Source organism: Oncorhynchus gorbuscha, linkage group LG13 (assembly GCF_021184085.1).
Source record: "Oncorhynchus gorbuscha isolate QuinsamMale2020 ecotype Even-year linkage group LG13, OgorEven_v1.0, whole genome shotgun sequence".
NCBI lineage: Eukaryota > Metazoa > Chordata > Actinopteri > Salmoniformes > Salmonidae > Oncorhynchus > Oncorhynchus gorbuscha.
Window position 1 is genome coordinate 69,685,231 of NC_060185.1, and position 15,707 is coordinate 69,700,937.

The 15,707-nt window shown below is 44.4% G+C and overlaps 1 protein-coding gene across 3 annotated transcripts; it reads right to left on the bottom strand.

The window, feature by feature from the left end:
* Positions 1–10,032: 10,032 nt before the first annotated feature.
* LOC123994090 (zinc finger and SCAN domain-containing protein 22-like) lies at positions 10,033–15,039 on the bottom strand. Of its 3 annotated transcripts, none has more exons than XM_046296591.1 (5): positions 14,739–15,039; positions 13,875–14,201; positions 12,400–12,608; positions 11,764–11,878; positions 10,033–11,589 (listed from the first exon to the last, which is right to left on the bottom strand). In XM_046296591.1, exons 2-5 carry the CDS (start codon positions 14,167–14,169, stop codon positions 10,493–10,495), a joined length of 1,716 nt encoding a protein of 571 aa, XP_046152547.1. In that variant the 5' UTR covers positions 14,170–14,201; positions 14,739–15,039; the 3' UTR covers positions 10,033–10,492. The 3 variants fall into 3 exon arrangements, with proteins under 3 accessions (XP_046152547.1, XP_046152545.1, XP_046152546.1); XM_046296589.1 differs by lacking the exon at positions 14,739–15,039 and adding an exon at positions 14,490–14,708; XM_046296590.1 differs by lacking the exon at positions 14,739–15,039 and adding an exon at positions 14,490–14,706 and having other exon boundaries at positions 10,033–11,586.
* Positions 15,040–15,707: the final 668 nt, after the last annotated feature.

Consider the following 15,707-nt stretch of genomic DNA (forward strand, 5'->3'; position numbering starts at 1 on the left):
TGTATATTGATGAGGAAAAACATTTATTTAATACATTTTATAATAAGTCTGTAACTTAACAAAATGTGGAGAAGTGAAGGGGTCTGAATACTTTCAGAATGCAATGTGTATGGAAGTAATTTAGTGCCTATAAAAGGGGTTAAATATTTGTCCAAAAATACATAAATAATTCCCTGATCTTTCTTACAGTTGAAGTTGGAAGTTTACATACACTTAGGTTGGAGTCATTAAAACTCATTTTTCAACTACTCCACACATTTCTTGTTCACAAACTATAGTTTTGGCAAGTCGGTTAGGACATCTACTTTGTGCATGACAAGTCATTTTTCCAGCAATTGTTTACAGACAGATTATTTCACTTATAATTCACTGTATCACAATTCCAGTGGGTCAGAAGTTTACATTCACTAAGTTTATTGTGCCTTTAAACAGCTTGGAAATTTTCAGAAAATGATGTGATGGCTTTAGAAGCTTCTGATAGGCTAATTGACATAATTTGAGTCAAGTTGAGGTGTACCTGTGGATATATTTCAAGGCCTACCTTCAAACTCAGTACCTCTTCGCTTGACATCATGGGAAAATCAAAAGAAATCAGCCAAGACCTCAGAAAAGAATTTGTAGACCTCCACAAGTCTGCTTCATCCTTGGGAGAAATTTCCAAACACCTGAAGGTACCGCATTCATCTCTACAAACAATAGTATGCAAGTATAAACACCATGGGACCACGCAACCGTCATACCACTCAGGAAGGAGACGCGTTGTGTCTCCTAGAGATGAACACACTTTGGTGCGAAAAGTGCAAATCAATCCCAGAACAACAGCAAAGGACCTTGTAAAGATGCTGGAGGAAACAGGTACAAAATAATCTATATCCACAGTAAAACGAGTCCTATGTCAACATAAGGCTGTTTAGCAAGGAAGAAGCCACTGCTCCAATACCGCCATAAAAAAGGCAGACTACGTTTTTCAACTGCACATGGGGACAAAGATCATACTTTTTGGAGAAATGTCCTCTGGTCTGATGAAACAGAAATATAACTGTTTGGCCATAATGACCATTATTATGTTTGGAGGAAAAAGGGGGATGCTTGCAAGCCAAAGAACACCAACTCAACCGTGAAGCACGGGGTGGCAGCATCATGTTGTGGGGTGCTTTGCTGCAGGAGGGACTGATATACTTCACAAAATAGATGGCGTCATGAGGAGGGAAAATTATGTGGATATATTGAAGCAACATCTCAAGACATCAGTCAAGAAGTTAAAGCTTGGTCGTAAATGGATCTTCCAAATGGACAATGACCGCAAGCATACTTCCAAAGCAAAATGGCTTAAGGACAACAAAGTCAAGGTATTGGAGTGGCCATCACAAAGCCATGACCTCAATCCTATAGAAAATGTGTGGGCAGAACTGAAAAAGCGTGTGCGAGCAAGGAGGCCTTACAACCCTGACTCAGTTTCACCAGCTCTGTCAGGAGGAATGGGCTCAAAGTTTACCCAACTTATTGTGGGAAGCTTGTGGAAGGCTACCTGAAATGTTTGACCCAAGTTAAACAATTTAAAGGCAATGCTACCAAATCTATTTATTTAATTCACCTTTATTTAACCAGGTAGCAAAGTTGAGAACAAGTTCTCATTTACAACTGCGACCCGGCCAAGATAAAGCAAAGCAGTTCGACACATATAACAACACAGAGTTACACATGGAATAAAACAAACATACAGTCAATAATACAGTAGAAAAATAAGTCTATATACAATGTGAGCAAATGAGGGGAGGGAAAGGTAATAAATAGGTCATGGTGGCGAAGTAAATACAATATAGCAATTAAAACACTGGAATGGTAGATTTCACAGTAGATGAGTGTACAAAGTAGAAATACTGGGGTGCAAAGGAGCAAAATAAATACAGTAGAGGAAGAGGTAGTTGTTTGGGCTATTTATAGATGGGCTATGTACAGGTGCAGTGATCTGTCAGCTGCTCTGACAGCTGGTGATTTAAGCTAGTGAGGGAGATTTTTGTAGTTTGTTCTAGTCATTGGCATTAGAGAACTGGAGGGAGAGGCGGCCAAAGGAGGAATTGGCTTTGGGGGTGACCAGTGAGATATGCTGTAACGCGTGCTATGGGTAGATGCAGCTATGGTGACCAGCGAGCAGAGATAAGGCGGGACTTTACCTAGCAGGGTCTTGTAGATGACCTGGAGCCAGTGGGTTTGGCGATGAGTATGAAGCGAGGGCCAGCCAACGAGAGAGTACAGGTTGCAGTGGTGGGTAGTATATGGGGCTTTGGTGACAAAACGGATGGCACTGTGATAGACTGCATCCAATTTGTTGAGTAATGTGTTGGAGGCTATTTTGTAAATGACATTGCCGAAGTCGGGGATCGGTAAGATGGTCAGTTTTACGAGGGTATGTTTGGCAGCATGAGTGAAAGATGCTTTGTTGCGAAATAGAAAGCCAATTCTAGATTTAACTTTGGATTGGAGATTTTTTGTGTGAGTCTGGAAGGACAGTTTACAGTCTAACCAAACACCTAGGTATTTGTAGTTGTCCACATATTTGTCCACATATCCACATATAGTCAGAACCGTCCAGAGTTGTAATGCTAGGTGGGTGGGCAGATGCGGGCAGCGATCGGTTGAAGAGCATGCATTTAGTTTTACTTGTATTTAAGAACAGTTGGAGGCTATGGAAGGAGACTTGTATGACATTGAAGCTCGTCTGGAGGTTAGTTAACACAGTGTCCAAAGAAGGGCCAGAAGTATACAGAATGGTGTCGTCTGCGTAGAGGTAAGAACGACATCAGGATATATACAGAGAAGAGAGTCGGCCCAAGAATTGAACCCACTGGCACCCCCATAGAGACTGCCAGAGGTCCGGACAACAGGCCCTTAGATTTGACACACTGAACTCTGTCAGAGAAGTAGTTGGTGAACCAGGCGAGGCAATCATTTGAGAAACCAAGGCTGTTGAGTCAAATACTCATTGAGTGTTTGTAAACTTCTGACCCACTGGGAATGTGATGAAAGAAATAAAAGCTGAAATAAATCATTCTCTCTACTATTATTCTGACATTTCACATTTTAAAAATAAAGTGTTGATTCTAACTGACCTAAAATAGAGAATTTGTACTAATATTCAGGAATTGTGAAAAACTGAGTTTAAATGTATTTGGCTAAGGTGTATGTAAACTTCCGACTTCAACTGTATAAACCTCAGATATAGGACCGACACTTCATCAAAGGGGTCTAAAGTTCCAAATCAAATACTTAAACGTTCCTTGGTATGACCATCTCTAGCGTGTTAAAAATGGGTTTATTTTTCTGCATATCTAAGCATTGGCCTATCTCTTGAGCTGTCTGTATTTCCTGACTGGAAACCAATGCTTCTCTGCATCTCTGCTAAAATCTGGGTTAGCGATTGAAAGAAATGTGAATCTTATTCTGTACATTTAGTGATTGCTTGCTTTTCTAAAGTCTGCCACCCTTGCCAGCAGGCATGCCAGCTAAGATAGTTAGACTAGCTAGCTACTACTACTAACATCGATAGTCTGAAATGGCTTCTTGGTAGCTAGTTTTGAGGTTGGGGGATTCGGAACCTATCTGGGCTAGCTAAAGCCTACTTCATAAAATATCTAGGCGGCAAGTAGTATTACAGAAAAAATGAATAAAAATACATATATTTTCTAAACAGGTCAAATCTTAGGTGGGATGTGCCCCTGTGTCCCACTTTGGTCATGATGCCTCTGCACTTGACTTGTACAGTTTGAGAATCTCACCCACCTTGGTCTCGAACAAGACATTATTTAAGCAAGCTGTGAAAGTCAGGGGCACAACTTTCACTGTGATACCAATAACAGCACCGGTGTGCTTTAGAACCATGAGTACGCCTCAGAGCGGTCGAGTAGACGGTTTGGAGGTTTCTGCCGGTGGTAAAGGCAAAGCTTCTGAAAGCCTGGCTGGACTAGCACGGCAGGTTTGAACAGAGGCAGCTGCTGTTCGTCTGTATGTGTTGCACTCTTTCTCCAAGTTGTAAATGCGAGCAGAGCAGAAAATGGCAACTCTTTAGTTGATGTCTGTTTAACTTAACAGAAAAAACTAAACTAGTGTTTATTCCCAGTGCAGGGCTAGTAGTGCAAATGATATGCAATGCTAACCAATGGTTCATCCCTTCTTGACTTTGGTGAATGAAATAGCTTGCTAGTTGCTACCACCGCCAGTTTACCTATAGCCTGTAGCTGTCAGATAGAGATATGAGGTTTCTATTATTACTAACAGCTGTTTGTTGGTTTGTAGCCTTTTTGTCCTGTCCAAACAGAAGTAAATTAGCTTAGCTAGCTTTCGCCTGTTGATGTACCATTAGAGAGAGAGAGATGGCCAAAAGTATGTATTATTTTTCCCTCATTCACACTAGACCTGAATGAAATGAAACCAGTGGCCAAACGATTGAAGACTGATAATTCTGACTTTTGTTTGTGCAATGTGAGTTTTTATTAGTCAGTATAGCAATATAACATTATTAGTCAGTTTCCTTATCTAATTCCCTACTTTTCACACTGACACAGTAATAAAGAGCTCTACAGGCTTCCCTGTCATGGTGCACCCTCAGTACACAACACTATGCTCATCATGTCTTAGCAGTATCCGATGGTGACGTGTCTCAGCAGGGTCAGGCAGCCAGGGAAGACCAGTCTGTAACGGAGCCGAGGTGAATTTTTGCAGATACATGTTATTCTCTCTGTGCAGCAAACACAGGACAAGCCAGATGCTTCAAATATTGAAACTATTTTAAGGCAGGCTGACAAACCTCCAAACTGTAACAAGGGTTGTTAAAGGCTTTTCTCGATGACACAAAGAATGTAAAACAAAAATGTGAGGAGGACCTGGTAGAAGCCATTGATGATTGTAAGGGTTTTCCTGTGGTGAAGGAGAAGCGGACCAAAATGCAGCATGGTAGTTATTCATGTTCTTTAATAAAGGAACTAGACATGAAATAACTAACAAAACAATACATGTGCAAAAACCTAAACAGTCCTATCTGGTGCAAACACAGAGACAGGAACAAACACACAGTGAAACCCAGGCTACCTAAATATGGTTCCCAATCAGAGACAATGACTAACACCTGCCTCTGATTGAGAACCATATCAGGCCAGACATAGAAATAGACAAACAAGACATCCAACATAGAATGCCCACTCAGATCACACCCTGACCAACCGAAACATAGAAACATACAAAGCAAACTATGGTCAGGGTGTGACGATGATGAATGAATAGGTTTGAATGCTCGGTCATGTTCATATAACCTCAGACATAAATTACTGCAGTAATGTACTAAACTCAGCAAAAAAAGAAACGTCCTCTCACTGTCAACTGCGTTCATTTTCAGCAAACTTAACATTTGTAAATATTTGTATGACCATAACAAGATTCAACAACTGAGACATAAACTGAACAAGTTCCACAGACATGTGACTAACAGAAATGGAATAATGTGTCCCTGAACAAAGTAACAGTCAGTATCTGGTGAGGCCACCAGCTGCATTAAGTACTGCAGTGCATCTCCTCCTCATGGACTGGACCAGATTTGCCAGTTCTTGCTGTGATATGTTACCCCACTCTTCCACCAAGGCACCTGCAAGCTCCTGGACATTTCTGGGGGGAATGGCCCTAGCTCTCACCCTCCAATCCGAAAGGTCCCAGATGTGCTCAATGGGATTGAGATCCGGGCTCTTTGCTGGCCATGGCAGAACACGGACATTCCTTTCTTGCAGGAAATCACGCACAGAACGAGCAGTACGGCTGGTGACATTATCATGCTGGAGGGTCATGTCAGGATGTGCCTACGGGAAGGGTACCACCTGAGGGAGGAGGATATCTTCCCTGTAATGCACAGCGTTAAGATTGTGTGCAATGACAACAAGCACAGTTCGATGATGCTGTGACACACCACCCCAGACCATGACGGCCCTGCACCTCCAAATCGATCCCACTCCAGAGTACAGGCCTCGGTGTAACGCTCATTCTTTCGACGATAAACGTGAATCCGACCATCACCCCTGGTGAGACAAAACCGCGATTCGCCAGTGAAGAGAACCTTTTGTCAGTCCTTTGTGGTCCAGCGACGGTGGGTTTGTGCCCATAGGCGACGTTGTTGACGGTGATGTCTGGTGAGGACCTGCCTTACAACAGACCTACAAGCCCTCAGTCTAGCCTCTCTCAGCCTGTTGCGGACAGTCTGAGCACTGATGGAGGGATTGTGTGTTTCTGGTGTAACTCGGGCAGTTGTTGTTGCCATTTTGTACCTGTCCCGTAGGTGTGATGTTCAGATGTACCAATGCTGTGCAGGTGTTGTTACACGTGGGCTGCCGCTGCGAGGACGATCAGCTGTCTGTCCTGTCTCCTTGTAGCGCTGTCTTAGGCGTCTCACAGTACGGACATTGCAATTTATTGCCCTAGCCACATTTGCATTCCTCATGCCTCCTTGCAGCATGGCTAAGGCACATTCACGCAGATGAGCAGGGACCCTGGGCATCTTTCTTTTGATGTTTTTCAGAGTCAGTAGAAAGGCCTCTTTTAGTGTCCTAAGTTTTCATAACTGTGACCTTAATTGCCTACCGTCTGTAAACTGTTAGTGTCTTAACGATCGTCTCACAGGTGCATGTTCATTAATTGTTTATGGTTCATTGAACAAGCATGTGAAACAGTGTTTTAACCCTTTACAATGAAGATCTGTGAAGTTATTTGGATTTTTACGAATTATCTTTGAAAGACAGGGTCCTGAAAAGGGGACGCTTGAGTTTATATACCAGTGTAACTTAATTACATGCACTCAGAAATTGTATTCCTCTGCTGGAGGTGTAAAACACAAAAGGGGACATATTTGCATGTGTTATGGTCTTGTGAAGGTTGGCTGAATTCTGGCAGAGTATGTCTTTCAGAGTATTTCAGATTCTCCCTTCTCCCTGTTTTTGTTTGCTTGGAAATGTTGATACTGGAGACTGTTATCAAACAAAACTATGTAACCAAGCATCTAAGAAATGCATTGCCATTATTTCAAAGGTTGGTTGTCCTCTTACAATGGATGGCAGAAATGTCAAGTTATATATCACTAGATTTGCCGTATTATAAGATTAAGGGTATACTGGGCAACATTTATACGGTCTGGATGTCACCCAAAACCAATAATGAATGTTTCACTAAGATCCTAAAGCTGAGTGGGGTGTGTTGGGTCAGGGTGCTACATGATGGTGGACCCCTTGAAGTGGTGGAAATAGTACCCAATTGTCATATTTGAGTAAAATTATAGATACCTTAATAGAAAGTTACTCAAGTAAAAGTGAAAGTCAGCCAGTAAAATACTACTTGAGTAAAAGTCTAAAAGTATTTGGTTTTAAATATACTTAAGTATCAAAAGTACATGTAAACACTAAAATATACTATCAAAAGAAAAGTAAAATATTAAGCAAAGCAGAGGGCACCAATTTCTTGTTTTCAAAATGTACAGATAGCCAGGGGCACACTCCAATACTCTGACATTATTTGCAAAAGATGCATTTGTGTTTAGTGATTCCGCCAGCCCAGAGGCAGTAGGGATGACCAAGTCTTCTCTTGATAAGTGAGTGAATTTGACAAATGTCCTGTCCTGCTAAGCATTCAAAATGTAACGAGTACTTTTGGTTGTCAGGGAAAATGTATGGAGTAAAAAGTACAATATTTTCTTTAGGAATGTAGTGAATAAAAGTAAAAGTAGTCAAAAATATAAATAGTAAAGTACAGATACCCCAAGAAACGACTTAAGTAGTACTTTAAAGTACTTTTATCAAAGTACTTTACACCACTGACCCCTAGGGACAGGACGGGGCAACCCAGCTATTTTGAGTGCAAGTAAAAAGAGCTCTACAGTCCTATTAGGCCAATGAGATTAATTCTATGATATCCTGTTTCTGTGTGTTAATGTACATGTGTGGTTGTGTTTTTTTGTGTGTTTTTTTCCACTTTTGTTTCCAAACCTTTCCCTTAGGAATATTTTTTTTGTATTTTTTAAGTGGGAAAAATGTTTTGGGAGAGAGTTGAGGTATTGACTAGATTGGTGGGGGTCGGGCGTGTAGGTCTTTGATGCTGGCTGGGCGGTCTGGCTGAAATTTGGTATAGAGGATGTCATAATAAACACAATCAAAAGTCTTTGTACATGATATTTTAAAGAGTGCTTTGATGTGTTGGTTACTATTGGTTAAAGGTGCAACACAATATAGATTTCTGAATTACCTTTGATCTCGTCTTATCAATCACTTAAACATATTTAACAATGATCTCTTACCTAGCTTCATGACTGGGGGCATTTTTGCATAATTTTTGTTGTTCTAAATACAGACATCTAGAAGGGCCATGGGTCCTATTGGATTATGTAGAAATGCAGGAAATGAGCTTTAGATGCCCCCCAAAAATCTGGGGAGGACTCCCAGACCCCTAATCAATTAGAGGTCAGATACGTGTGGGAACAACAGGCCATAGAGATAGATAGAGGACTCATCTTTGTATCCGTGCCATTATGGTGTCTGTGACAGCATGGGCAGTGCCATTGAGGCTATCTCAATTTGGAAGTTCTCAATTTTCTTCTTCAAGATTGTCTGATCCCTCCTGATGACTCGGTTGGACATGAAGTGGGAAGTCCTACCCAGTTGACTACATTAAAATGGTGAAAGCCCTCAAAGTAGGTCTTCACGGATCCACCTGTGCCCGAAACCTGACTGTCACAGGTCTGGAGTGTGTCATTTTAACTGACTTGTCCGGAAGGAACAGTACAGGTCCAAACACGACTGCTGCAGCAGTAAAGAGATAGACATTTTATACGATTTGCTGCTGCTCTTGCTTTTCACGAGAGTGGAGCGTGGTGCATGTAGCTTGTTGCTGTTGGACAATCATCAAAGCGGCAATAGGCTACTGTCATAGAGCCTCCGTTTGTGGCAAAAGTTAGGATATATCTAATCAATGAAATTAAAATGACAGAATTAAAGGTTAAAGAAGGATAGGCTACAACGACCAAGAGCCAACAGTTAGGCTGCTACTTAATATTTGAATGGAGTTATTTATAACTGTAGGATGAGAATGTGCATGCACTGCAGCCTCAATTAGCCTAGTTAGTTAACATTAGCTATCTTAACTAGCTTCTCCCGGTTTGCTGCAGTCAACACAGATACTATGTAATCATATTTGATGATAAATAAACTAGCTTTGGCAGTTATTAGTCTACTATGGCATGAGTCTGATTGGTTGGTTACGGTCTCTCGTCTCTTCCTCCCTCCTCCCAGTGTACGTCGCTCCCCTGCCTCCTAGAGCCGCCCATTTTTCTCCCTCTCGCGCTTTATCAGCTCTGGTTAATAAAGTAGGTTAAAAATAATAATACTTCTGGGCTGCTTCCCTTACTCGGACCAGGTCAGGATCCGACCAGATCTATACAGAACGGGTGTAGTTGTCCTCGGGTCCATTCAGAACAGGTTTCTATATAAAAAAAACATTTGATGCATATTGGATCCTGGTGGGAAAGCCCCAAGCGGACTGGTTCCAACGTTTTGGACCGGTAAAGACCTCGTGCTAAAACAGGTTATATCCTGATGAGTCCTCCATCTCTCTCTATGACAACAGGCACAACTCTTTTAATCTTATTTTGTGCCTTGTGCGTTCACTTACATCAGTGCATTCATAAGAACCTAACCACCACAAAACTTCTATTCAATCAAATAAGCTTCTTGTAGCAAATGAGCAATTACATTTTTTTGTGTACGAAATTTGACACCCATTGACCTCCATGCAAAACTTCCTTACTTCTTGGACAGATTTTTGTCAGAGTAAAACTTTTGGCGTCGCCTCTTCCTCTCTGGTAGAAGACACTTCGAAGTACACAGAAATAAAGAAATGTGTCTGGAAATCCGACAACACCTTGTGTGAATGTTTGAGACATAACTCAACTTCACAATTTTCTAGCTGAAAACAAACACTTAGCGGTATATAAAAGGAGACCATTGGTCACTGAATAGTCAAATGTTTATTCCTGATGGATAATACTGAAAAACAAATAGTACAAAATACCAAATTGTTATTATCATCGATAGTCAAGATCAACAAGGTCATGATTGATGTTCAGTGAAGATACTAATTTCTTATAGTAAAAGATACAATGTATTGAGAAACATAAATAAAAGCACAGGTTTCTCTGTGCACAATAAGACAGTTCATTTCAACCTGTCCCTGGATGACCAGCATGGTCTTTGTTCCACTTTATTGGAGTAGGTAGAATGTGTCCCCAACAACTGATACAAGGTCAGAGCTTTACAGATTTCTAATGGTCAACTTCGGGATTGAGGCTAGGTTAAAATGATCTTATGTTGATCTTCTCTCTGATTAGGGAGCAACTTCTACCCTAGTCAGCAATTTCAATTTTCCCTCTCCAAAGAAATCCTGGTTAATATCAATTATCAAACGTCTCAAAATGTTATGAAAAGCACTCATGGTTTTTTAACTGCTCTGGTTCGCCGAAGCTCTTTCCACACTGGGAGCACTGGTGAGCGCTGCCGGCCTTGTCTCTGTCTCCACTGTGGATCAGCTGGTGTCTTTTCAGGTACTCTACCCTGCTGAAGCGCTTCCCACATGCCTCGCATCCGTACGGACGCTCGCCTGTGTGAATCCGCTGGTGCCTCTCCAGGTTGCCTAGGCGACTGAAGCTCCTCCCACACTGCTGGCAGCAGTGCTGCCTCTCTCCAGTGTGAACCACCTGGTGCCTCTCCAGCGAGCGAGAGTGGGTGAAGCCCTTCCCACAGAGTTCGCAGCGGTGGGGCCGTTCGGCTGCGCACACACACTCATGGTTCTTCAGGGCCCAGGCATGGCTGAAGGCGTGGCCGCACGAGGCGCAGGGGAACAGGGTGTTCTCTGTCCCTCCTTCCTGCAGGTGGGCGTCCCCCAGGGGGCAAGGGTGCTCTTCCAGCTCAGCCTCGTTGGCGAAGCCCCCGCCGCACTGCATGCAGAAATGCATCAGGTCCCCTGTCTCCTCCTCACCACTGTCATCCACGCTACCCGGAGCAGACAGGTGATGTAGGCCCTCGTCTGAGCCTCCCTGCTCCCCCATCCCCTCACCATCCCTCAGCCTCTTGGGCCAGCGTGGCTGCAGCTCCCCTCCAGCCCCCACTGGCAGTGACCCCTGTAATTCCTTCAGACGGGCACCGTGAACCTGCAGGGCATCACCATAGTCCCTCTCTGAGGCTGTGGGACTTTCCAGCTCCCCCTTCTGTTCCAGCCCATCCAGACCAATGTACTTCTGGCCCAGGCTGAACTCACTGTCTGCCACTACTTCCGGGTCAGGGGTCCTGGAGCCATGGTTGGAGCCTGCTGTGGGGGGGATCTTCAGGGCTGCCTGCTCGCGCCCCCTCTCTGCCCTCAGGGCCGTCTCCAGCCCACTCAGGTCCACCACACTCAGCGCCCCCTCTGACACCTCCGTTGGAGGGGACCCCACGTCCCACTCCTCCTCATCCCCCTCTTCAGGCCTCACGGCTAGGGGCCGCTTCAGGGCCACAGGGCTGAGCTCCATGTCTCCTACTGGGCCGAAAGAAGGTGAGAGTCTGTTAGAGGAGCAGTACTATGAGGGTGTATGCAAACATATTGTACTGCAGACACTTAAGAAAACTTCACTGTGTTCACATTGGGGTTATCACTATCCAGGAGGTGTGGTCATCATGTTTTTGGTTCTGAGCTTTCAGCTGGAGTCAGTACCTTCGCTGCGGGTTCTGGATACATGGCAGTTCTGGTTGGGTGGGTCCATCTTCAGGGCTTCCTTGATCAGCCGCAGAGACGTAGGCTGGTAACCCCCATCCACCATATCACCGGACTACAGACAGAGCAAAAATAAACTACATTACCCACCAGTACAGCCCCATAGACTACACAATTATGCAATGCAGAATGCACGACCACAACGAGGGTCCTGTTTTACACAGGGCATTTTCTTTAAAAGTGTCAAGTTTAAACAGTTTGAGATACAATAAAGGTCATCTGTACGTTGCATAGACGCAACTGCATGATCTCAGTCATGTAGAATAGAAAACTGTGTTCGCTCCCAAAATTCTATTCATGTATAGTGTCTACAACGCTCTGCACTTAACATTGACTGCCCTACTGAACAAGTGCTTGAGCTACTTCTGCAGTTGAATATCAAATCAGTGGCTTTCCACCATCCACACCATCTGCTGCAGTGTGTCTCATTGACTCAGAAAACAGCAGTTTAACAACATTCTCAGTCTCACCACACACAGATGATACGCACTGTTATTTTTGTAAACTAGTCGTCTCTGACACACTGACACTGTGTGTGCCACACTCAGAATCCTTAGCACTCCTCTTCTCCCTCACCTCCTCTTTGATGATGTCCGTCTCCTCCCCCTCTCCCGAAATACAGCCCTCCTCCAATAGTTCTCCTTCTTCTTCCTCCTCGTCCCCAGGGACATGGATGAGGTACATCTGGCGTGCCTCCTTCCAGCCTCCCCCTGCTACTTCCCCGGCTGCTCCTCCTCCTTCCTCCCACACGCCTCCAAATGCAGGACCCAGCTTCTGCTTTCCTCCTGTGGAGGGGGAGAGAGGAAGGGAATGGATCGGGTGAGAGGAGGAGGAGGGGTCGAGCATGAAGGAGAGAGAGAGGGAAGCAGTGATAGAAATGAAGGAGAGGAAGGAAAGCAGGGAGGGGAGGGATGGCAGGGAGTGGGAGAGAGGCAGAGGAGAGAGGGAGCAGAGGCAGAGGGCATGAGGAAGGGGAGAGTGGGGGGAGGGAGAGAGCATGTTGAACGAGAGCAGGAGGGACAGCATGCAGCGGGAGAAAGCATAAAGGAGAGGAGAGCAGTGACAGAAATTGAGGAGTTGGGGGAAGGGAGAGAGAGCACGATGAAGGAGAGGAGGCAGAGTACGGAGCAGAAGCGGGAGAGAGGAGGCGGCGGGAGTGAAGAGGGAGGGAGGGCGGAGGGGGTGGGAGTGAAGAGGGAGGGAGGGCGGAGGGGATGGGAGTGAAGAGGGAGGGAGAGCGGAGAGAAAAGTAGAGGAGGTGGGGGCAGGGAGGAGAGAGGGCATTATGAAGGAGAGCAGAGATGGAGGGAGAGAGAGCAGAGAGGAGTGGGGGAGGTGAGGGACAGAGAGAGGACATGAAGAGGAGGAGGAGGGAGAGTGGAGGAGTAGAGGAGGAGGGAAGGAGATGAAGGGGAGCCGTGACAGAAATGGAAGAGTTGGGGGAAGGGAAATAGCATGATGAAGGAGAGGAGGCGGAGTAGGGAGCGGAAGCGGCGGAGTGAGTGTGAAGGAGGGAGGAGGGGGTGGGAGTGAAGAGGGAGAGAGTAGAAGAGAGGGACAGGGAGAGGGGGGCAGGGAGGAAGGGGGGGGGCAGGGAGGAAGGGAGGGGCAGGGAGAGAGGGGGGCAGGGAGAGAGGGGGGCAGGGAGGAAGGGGGGACAGGGAGAGAGGGGGGGAGGGAGGAAGGGGGGGGGCGAGGAAGGAAGGGAGCAGAGAGGCAAAGAACAGAGAGAACATGAAGGAGGAGGAGATGGGGGAGGGAGAGCAGAGGAGTAGAAAGGAAAGGGAGGGAGAAGGCTCAGTTTCTGCCAGATGGCTTCCAACATAACAAGTACCTCTTCACACAAGCATTACAGGCTTTTGACTTAATGTTACACAAGTAATCAACTTGTGTTAATTTGATATGCAATTACATATCATTTCAACAATTATAATATGAAGAATACCATTTTGTTATTTTAGTTTTATACATAGGGCAAGACAAATGTGTAAAAAACGACTATATGGTCCGTGATGCTTTTGTGGCTGTACTTACTAAATATGAACACTTACGGGGCACTTCAATTTTTCGCTTTTTCCGCCCACCGTCCTCCGACCCTATCAAACCAGCATTGCGGCGATTCTCTGCCCACCCCATCCCGTACTTGCGTTCATTTCTCAGTTTGTTCTCGGTCAGTCGGAGTCGGAGTTTCAGAGCCTCCATTTCATTCCTATTCAGAGATATTTCCACCAGAAAGTCGTTCACCGTGTCCTGGAACAGTTTGGTGATCTCGCACACCGACGCTCGGATCAAACTGTCCATGACAGAGGTGAGGTGTGTCTGGAACGTCTCCACCGAGTCCGCCATGAGTTCGCTGCCGTGACGATCGATCTGGGGAACTGGATCAGACAGATATTCAACTGTTATACATGTACAGCATTAGTTAACTATGTTGACTTAGTTTTAACAAATTCACATTATCAGTGACACTAGCTACTGTTATTAGTCAGCAGTATCATATAGACCTAGTGGCCAACTAGTCTAATTTCTGAAAGACTACACTTTTTCTTGCTAACATTAGTAATTAAGTAGTATCCTTGATACCACCTCACTACTCCCAACTAATAGACCGTTGAGCAAGACAGCCGAACTTCGTATGGAACGAGGAAGGACAAAAGCACACCCACCCATCACTCGAGGTTCAGTTAGCTAGCTACATTGCTGCCTAAACTAAAGCTTTAGCTATATGGTAGCTGGCTAGTTAACTAAGGCGATTAACGTTACTATTGCAATAGTGAATACCACGAAACCAAACTGTAGCAATGCCGGTTAGCTAGTTAATGATCGTCGCGACGCTATCCTTCTTGAATACAACACAAGAACAGCTCAAGCGCTAACGTTAGCTAGTAACTAGCTAACATTAGCTAGCTACGCACCGTGAAGTCGCTGAAATCCGAATATTGAAGTATTCGATAACTAAACACTGTTTGTTCTACACGACAACCGAGAAGAATGCACACTGTAGATAAGCCAAGAGACGCAACGCCAAAGGAAAAAAATAGATCCAACTTTATGTCCTCCCTTCGAAACAGCGTTTTCTTTCTTGCCTCCTGCACAGGGTTGCCAGTTCTTTAAAAATAAAATAGCAAAAAACTAACTGAAACCCACCCACAAAGCCATAAAACGAGACCAATAAATACGGCATGAGAAGTTGCATTTAGCCAATAAAACCTTTTTCCATAAAGTTTTCGAGCGAATTGAGGTGGATATCGACGTAAGGAGCAATATTCGGTTTTCCATCAAAATAATAGGCCTTATTTTTGTGAGCTAACTTGATTTGAATATTTATTTAACTAGGCAAGTCAGTTAAGAACACATTCTTATTTTCAATGACGGCCTAGGAACAGTGGGTTTAACTGCCTGTTCAGGGGCAGAACGACAGATTTGTACCTTGTCAGCTCGGGGATTTGAACTTGCAACCTTTTGGTTACTAGTCCAACTCTCTAACCACTAGGCTACCCTGCCGAATATGTAGCAAAATAAAAGATAACTCACCCTTATTATACTTGCAAATAAATCAATTTTACGTATGTGTTTAACTATAGGTACATCCAACAGGAGGGTTTGAGGGATGAAAGTTGGACAGAGGATCTCAAAATCTCTGCGCAAGAAACACTTGAATGAACTTCAAAATAATGTTTGGCTATTTTCTGTCAATTGTTCTGTTATGTGCCAGATGTTAAGTCTACAACTTATTTGCGTGATAGACTTGTCATTTCAATAGACATAACCCAGGCCTACTGACTCGAATCTGGATTTAAGATTGTATTTTACCTTTGCCATGGTTTGGTTAGCTAGATGCAGGTTGCCCATTGCCCCTGATCAGTGGCGATTTTGGCATGTAA